Source organism: Pholis gunnellus, assembly GCF_910591455.1.
Source record: "Pholis gunnellus genome assembly, chromosome: 5".
In the NCBI taxonomy this organism is placed as follows: Eukaryota; Metazoa; Chordata; class Actinopteri; order Perciformes; family Pholidae; genus Pholis; species Pholis gunnellus.
In genome coordinates, this window is record NC_136531.1 from 4,186,800 (window position 1) to 4,195,051 (window position 8,252).

Genomic DNA, 8,252 nt, shown 5'->3' on the forward strand with positions numbered 1-8,252 from the left:
ATCCACGGCTAGATTACTGGTTTAGACGCAATTCTGTGTGCGGAATATCCGAGCAGTTTTGTTGCTCGTGAACGCACCCTCGAAAGGAACCCTGGGAAAGAAAAGATGGCGGGACGTTCAAAAACACTGCCGAGTGGTCGAATTTACAACCAAATAAACTGTAAATAAACAAAGCACAACTCCGCGTTGTAAACCGCAAGCAAGTCGACCGACACACACCGGTACCGGCCGGTGAACCATGAACCGGAGCCGCAGGACGGTTGACGCTCCGGTCGGTCTGACGGGCTCCCCGCTGCACACGACCCCATCGACAAAGAACCGACTGAGGAGAAGCTTCAGGCAGACTCGGGATGTGGACTCTCCAACGGGTAACGTTACAAGGCCCGACGACGTCCCGCCAGACCACACGGACATATTCCGCTATTTTAGGGTTTATTGTGCATGCGAGACATAACTTGCGTCACACAGCATGACTAAATGCATTGTTTACAAAGCAACGGTTTCAGTCTTCAATTCGGCATACCACAAGATTCAGCACATTTACAGTTATGACTGTAAAATATGAACTCTTAATACATTATTTGCCTCTTTAGTTCCGTGTCACGTGACATTGGAAAGCCGTGTGAAATAAAGTGTAGCGCTGAATTCATACATGTGTATTCGTTTAAACATAACAACATGAAACATGGGTACAACAATTAGGTTAGTCAGACAAAAACTAAATAATACTGATAAAAATAAATACATAAGAATATAAAAAAACAGCAGATGAAAAAAAAAACAATATTAGAATACGTTTTCCATGCTAACACAACTATATTCAATCTCCAGTGTCCTACTGAAGTGTCCTTGAGCAAGACACCGAATCCTTACCGACCTCTCTGAGTGCATAAATACTCTTTAACGGAAGTCAAATAGACTGAGCAGCAAATATTGTTGTTTGTTAATCTGAATCAGTTAATCGCATTTTCTTCTCCTGCAGAATTTAAGACCCCGACCAGGATCCCCAGATCCAGATCCAGAGCCGGAGGTGGTTTCAGCGTTGAGTCTCCAAACAACGACTGTGACTTTCAGCAGGACATCATCTGGGACGCCACCTCGCCTTCGCCCAACAGACTCGGTGAACCTCGATGCGACTGTGACGTGGATATTTAAAGGGGTTGCTCTCCAGAAAGTTGAATGAAGTTCACGTGTTGTAGTTAATCTATGAGCCATCATTTTGATTTACTTTAGGAAACAGAAAAGGCAAACATTTGATGTTTCCAACCACAATATTGGAACAATTACTGTTGGAGGTTTGTTTTTTGGATATAAATAGCTGCATCTAGAGCCGCGTGGTGACTCTGTATGTCTTTGCAGGAAAAAGAGGCAAGAAGCCTCCTGGAGTTGTGGACATCTCAGAAATAGTTAGCAGGATCGCTCCAAAGGTCAGTAACACAGCTGGTGGGATTAAATATATATGTATGTATATATATATATATATATATTAATTAGTCCTGGGCAACAATTAAAATTTTTAATCGCATGATTTTTTTGCGATTAATCGCATTGTTGTGCCAAATTCAATAATGAATTCAAAAGTAGTGTATTGCGCACTAACCTGCGTTTATTTACAGTGTGTTGTTTGTTGTGTCTCTGAAAGCACGGCAGACCGACGGTTGCAGAGCCGACTCTACAGCAATGGATCGGAGACAGCGCCGCCATTCCCTGCACGCCCGATGTTCGAGTTCCCAGACCCAAGAAGAAATCCCCGCGGTAGGTTCAGAAGAGGCAACGAATCTGTTTGCTCTTGGCCGTAACGAAGCTTCATCTTCATCTTCATCTTCATCCTCTCATTAGAAAGTCTACAAGCTGAATATGGCGTCAATAAGAAATGTCTTCAAACATTCGTAAAACAAGAATTTCCTTCTGTTAAATTTGGATTTACACGTTTGCCTAGAAGCAAAATGAGGTAAATGCATAAAGATTCTGCATGTCGGGGTAACTGAAAATGATTTTCAAGGCTTAAAGGTGCTAAATTCACAACATGTATGTGATGTAGGGATTGCCAGTACATGGCGGTTAGCAGCCAACAGTGCAAACAACGGTAACGGTGCTGACAGAATATCTCTCCGTGTCATCACAGTAGACCAATGGTTTGGTTTCTCCACAGGCCAAACGGAGTGGACGACCTGCTGAAGCTCGCCAAACAGTTCGACTTCAACATGTTTCGTCAGGATGAAGAAGACGTGGAGAACCTGCACCGGCAGAGTCTGGAGCTCCTGTCGGAGGACATCTTGGATTTGGAGAACGATGATCAAAACAACGTTTCACTGTCGCTTCCCGTGAATTCTCAACCGGCTGTGAAGGCGGACGAGCAGCTCCCCCTGGATCAACATATGGAGGACGATTTGGATTTCCTGTTTGACGGACCGACCCAACATTTAAGCGGAAATCTGAGTCAGGTTTCGTCAGCTCTGCCGTCACAAGTTAAACCGGCTCCCAAAGAGGCTTCTGGGAAACCGCCCGCTTCCTCACAGGGTCCCACTTCTGGTGTCTCCGCGACGAACGCTAAAGTCACTTCAGCAAAAGACGAGTTCGAGGACGACTGGGAAAACGATGACTTGCTGAACGACTCGTTGGTGTTGGAGATGACGCAGAATCCACAGAAGTTCACCGCTCCACATCACTGTTCGACCCAGAAACCACCCAGTCAAATACGAGATCAACGGGAAAGTCCAGCAAACGTAGTCGTCCAGTCTGTTTCTAAAGGGGAAAAGGACAACGTGAGACAAAGAACGACGTTCAAACTGGAATCTAATCCTAGTTTTTCTTTCAAAAGAATCCAGACAAACTCACAAACAGCAGTCAGAGACTCTCAGCAGAGCCGGGTTCCTTCTGGTCACAGTGTTTCAGTTGAGGCGGGATCTCGGTGCACCGGGCAAACATCAAACCCGGCGAAGTCCGATCCACAGAAACCACCGTTTCATCAAAGGACTTCCGTTTCCAAATACAACGCGACCGCATCGAACACATCAGCTACAAAAAGCGCTCAAAGCTTTCCAGTAAAACCTGCGACCGTGTCGTCCCGCGGCGAGGCGCCTGCGGTCTCCCAGGACCCGTCCTCGCTCTTCACGTCTGACCCGGTTTGGGACGACCCGGCCGACGACGACCTGCTGTGTGAAATGTGCGAAGACGTGGAGAACCGGCTCCAGGGCGCGGAGAATGTGTCCGCCAAGCAGACTCCTCTCGGGGGTCACGTGTCAAACCAGAGAGCTTCTTCGCCGCTGTCCAACAGGAACCGACTGCCGGCCGGTCTGCAAACTTTTGACCCCAAAAAACAAACGGCAACAAGACTTCCCTGTGCTTCAGGGAGGCCAGCTGGCAGTTCGTTGACCAGTAGTTCCGTCTCTAACATCGCTGCAGGTGTACAGATGACGAAAAACACTTCAGGCTCCACGAACGGCTCGACGTGGACGCAGGGGAGCAGCCGGGTCCAGTCAGCGCCGCGGGGAAACCCCGGCAAAGACCGGTTCACCTTCAGGAAGACAGACAAGCCGGTTTCTACAGTGACCAGCGAAGGTAAGAGCCCGGTCCTGCTCCAGTAGTCTGTAATGTCACAGCGGCACAGATAACAACAGAGACGTTTCTGCCATAAAAAACGCCTATATTTTATTCACATCCTTTGATCATTGATAGAGCAGCAAACTGTTTGCTACGTAAAGATTTAGAGCAGTAACGTTTCCCTCTGTGTTGGTTGTAGTCTGAAGTTCTCCGTTCGTTGTTGACGTAGCCGGCCGCGCACCGTCGCTCAGTTCCTCTTTGTCCATGTGAGCGTTCCCCACCGTCGCTCTCTACGCTGCGCTCATGCCGCGTTTTACAGCTGATAAACGACACCGTTGCACAGAAATGTAGCGCCCACCCTTCACTTCCCTCTCGGGTTAACGCCGTTAGCTCTGTCGGCACTGTTGCCATTGTTTGCACTGTTAGCGCTTTTAGTCGCCATGTTGAGAGCCGTGTGGAGGCAACAGATACAGATACGCTCTGAGTTCTGTACTGATCATCCTAAAGGGAACTGGCTCTCTACCTTTTTTAACCCCCTTTTCATTTGTCGTCTTTTACGTTTAAGTTTTGGTTTACAACGTTTTTTTCCGATATTTTAATTGTCTTTGTGAACAACCCTCAAATGTTGCTCATCCAGTAGTTGTTGTGTTTTTCTGCAGTTGGTTCATGTTCAGCAGCAGAGATCGAGCAGAAGAAGCAGCAGGCGATGGAGAGAAGACGACAGCGCCTGCAGGCCGCCCAACACCTCCGAGCTCCCACCTGACGGAGACAAAAACTGACTGCTAATCTGCTGGCGGAGCTCCACCTGTTCAGCGCTGCTATAAGCTGTTGGCTGTTTGTTAGCAGAATACATTTCTGATGACTTTGTCAGATGTTTCTCCAAAATTTCTTTGGACAAGTACAGAGTTGCAGTCAGGACGTGCTTAGCCTAGCTTAGCGTAAAGACTGTAAGCGGAGGGAAACGGCTAGCATGGCTAAAATTCAAAAATACATCTAGCAGCACCTCAAAAGCTCACTGAGGCGAGGCTAGCAGTTTCCCCCTGCTTCCATTCTTTAAGCTAAGCTAGGCTAACCACGTCCTGACCCCAGATCTGTACTCGCTCAACACAGACACAAGATTGGTATCGAACTCATGGAAAGAAAAGCAATTAAGTTGAACTTTATCCTTTTTTAAGGTCAGATTATATTACAACAGTTGTGAAGTATATTTCTAATGCACATCTTTTTATGAGAATCAACTGCAATCTGGAGTTACTTTCTGCACACATTAATGAATCTGTCTGTAGATAAAACTGAATTAAACAGTCCATAGATTTGGGTGGTAATTTGTACTCAGGAGATGGATAACAGTTTAATTCATGCTTGCAGTCTTTGTGCTAAGCTAGGCTAACCACATACCGAACGGCTCATGTAAGACGTTCTTATAGTCAAAAATATTTCTCGTTTCTTTTTTGATCATGAACATGATCTTCTAACCCGTCTGTCTACGTCTGTATTTCTAGTTTATTCACTTTATTTTCTGTGAAGCACTTTAACTGATTGGAAAGTGTTTCACCAATAAAAGTTTTATTGTTGATTTCATCTTTGGTTGTGGTGTTTTTTATTATTAGTCATGTGATCCACAGAGACACCGTGAAGAGCCTGAGATCAGTTTGGTTCAGGTCAGACCCTTTTTATTATTATTATTATTATTATTATGCTGCATTCACATCAACCCGTCTGTCCAGGTTCCAACTTCCAGAGAGAACCGACCGTCTGTCGCTTAAGTGATTAAATTAACTATTAGTATTTGTTTGTATTTTCACCACCTGCTAATGTGAAAGTAATCAATGACGGTGCTATCAGACAGCAAAATGAAATAGAAAATAAAAACAGTTTCAGTACAGTTACTGTGCCCCACATTTATCAGTGTTGGAAGAGGTCGTGTACATTAGTAAAAGTACTACGATGTACTCTGTTACAAGTAAAAGTCCTGTATTTAAAATCCTACTCAACTGAAAGTACAGAGTATCAACTATAGAATAACGCTGTTAGTGTTGTATTTTACATTACGATTGTAAATCATGGAGGTGAAGCTAATTTAACTATTTGTAGTATAACAACAGATCATTTTATCATCCCAACATAAACTATAAAATGCTAAATCTTTATAATAACCAGAAAATATCTGTAGAGGGGTAAAAAGTACAATGTTTTCTTGTGAAATGGAGTAGAAGTAAGAGAACATACAATAAAATAGAAATACTGAAGTAACATAACAAGTACAGTCAAAACAGTACTGGAGTACATTCCACCAATGACTTAAATAAATAAGATAGAATAGGAGGCATTCATGAACAACACAGATTGAATATGTATCTATAAATAAAAGTTTAAACAAAAAATGCATCAGATTATTGATGCTGTATATTCAGCGTCACCTGAAGATCATCCAGGATGTGGGGGGGTTGTTCACCTGTGTCCCCGTGCGGTCAGGTGGTCCGGTCGGGCTCGTCAGCTCTCTTCATTACCAGTCTGGCAGCTGTCTGATGGGGCAGATACACCGTCCCGCCAGGTAAACCGAGCCCCGTTATCAGCAGACAGGTGTGTAACTGTAGTCCAGCACGCTGCCGCAAAATCACAGGCGCACAGATGTAATCGGCCTCGGTTTAATCACGCTGCCTTTGTCCCAAACGTATACTGCAGGATTCACTTCACTCCATTGGTAAAGGAAATTTATCTGAAGTTTCTCTTTGCCAAGTAGTATCTTCTTTTTAATTACAACAGCAGCCCGTTTCAGAGACATCAGCTCTGACAGACTGAAAGGTTTAAATTCATGTTATTGAATCAGATTCCAGACAAACAGCAACAATCAGCTAGTTTAGAGATCCTTAATAACCTGCATCATCATACTGTTCACATCGGATCTAATTGTCACCGGTGAGCTGCAACACAAAGCTGGTTGAGCAAGTTGAACTCTAACATTGCGCCAAATCGTCTTTTCATCTGATGGACGTGGTTGACAATGCTGGAGGAAGAATACATCCTTTACTTCATTAAAGTACAAATACCACACTGTACAAGTACTCTGTTACAGGTCCTGCATTGAAAATATAACTTAGCAAAATGTACTTTAAAGTATAACAAGGTCACTGTGACTGTTATACTGTTATATAGTGTTACATTAGATTTGTAATCGTGCATTAATGTTAAAGCAGGATTTCACTGTTGTAGTTGGTTGAGGTAGAACTCATTTTGAATAATTAAAAAATTATTATTTTCAAAATGGATTTATCTGAAAAAATAAATAGTTGTAAATTCACTAAAGCTACCATATAAACACAGTAAAGGAGAGAGTAACAAGAGAAGGAAAGACTCAAGTAAAGTACGTAAAATACGTAAACGTGTCTGTCCGCCTGATGTGGAACTCTGCTGCCCCCTAGTGTCCAAAACGGGGTGTAGTAGCTTTAATAGAATTAGTTTAAGTGTTAACAAGAAGATTTAGAAAAATGGAGCTCAAGGTTGGCTATTTTATTAGCTAAATGCACACACACAAACACACTGTATGTGTGTGTGTGTGTGTCATTTGATGCCTACAACAACATGGCCGAAAGTGTTTATGTCAGATCCTTTTACCGGCTGCAGTCGACACTTACCTGCAGGTGAAATTAGGTTACCTGAGAGGTGCCCTGAACTCTGGATGACCCCCCCCCCCCCCACCCCAGTGACAGGTGAGAGGACAGGTTGGTGTGAGTCCAGCTCTTACAGACGACATCCACACTGATAAAGAGCGGCACAGGTTTCACTTTAAAGATGTTTTCTGACGTCCGCGATACGTTAACATCACCAGACAAACAAACAACTAAACAAATGAGTACAGGTCTAAAGGAGCATTTAAATCTAAGAGATAAAACTGTGTTTTTAATTGATTCGGGGTAATTTAAAGAAGGATTCGCAGGGTCTGTCGTCCCAAAATAATCATCATCCCAGAGAGTTCAGAAGTTATCATGTAAATATCCATACAGCTAGAACAAGAAACTAATAATTATTACTATGTATGGGCAAACATATTTGATATGTAATGTAGCAACATAGTGATATGTCACAAAGAAGAAATAGCAGTATGTCAAGACATTCTCATATATATTCATAGTATGGTATGTAATGAAGAAGCCACACTACAGCACAGCTGTTCATAGCAGATCATGTCATAGTATAGTGTGTAAAATAAAAAAAACTCATAAAGTCACATTAGAGTAGGTCATAGAAAATGTCTAATAAAGTTATAGTATAACATGTCTAATAAAGTTATAGTATAACATGTCTAATAAAGCAATAAAAAAGTCAGTATAATTTTTTTAAGTTTTAGTATAGTATGTTATTAAAAGTAATGAAAATGTCAGAGTACAGTATCTTATCAATTTAAAAAAGGCAATACAGAATGTAATTATGTTGTTAAAAAATCTCAAAAAGTAAAGGATGTCATACAAATGAGTATCTTCTAGAGAATGAAGTTAAATTGTCATAAAAAGAAATGTACTGATGCCGCTGGTGTTCACTGTCTGTCTTCTGTAAACCTGACACATGAGGACACATTCATGTTTACACTGAAGTTACTGTGTGAAAATACTCTTTTCTAGGATCAGAGTTTCTGTAGATGTTTCAGCCATAATATATATATTTAGAGATATTTTGTAAAACCTGAATGACATGAATGAGACTTTTAATTG

General features: G+C 42.5%; 1 protein-coding gene across 1 annotated transcript; it reads left to right on the forward strand.

Annotated features, from left to right (window-relative positions):
- Positions 1-238: 238 nt before the first annotated feature.
- Positions 239-5,013, forward strand: etaa1a (ETAA1 activator of ATR kinase a; the record flags this gene model as incomplete). The annotated part of the gene is made up of 6 exons (XM_079159906.1): positions 239-368; positions 983-1,120; positions 1,360-1,427; positions 1,643-1,755; positions 2,153-3,561; positions 4,203-5,013. 6 exons carry the CDS (start codon positions 239-241, stop codon positions 4,304-4,306), a joined length of 1,962 nt encoding a protein of 653 aa, XP_079016032.1. The 3' UTR covers positions 4,307-5,013.
- Between the last annotated feature and the right edge of the window lie 3,239 nt (positions 5,014-8,252).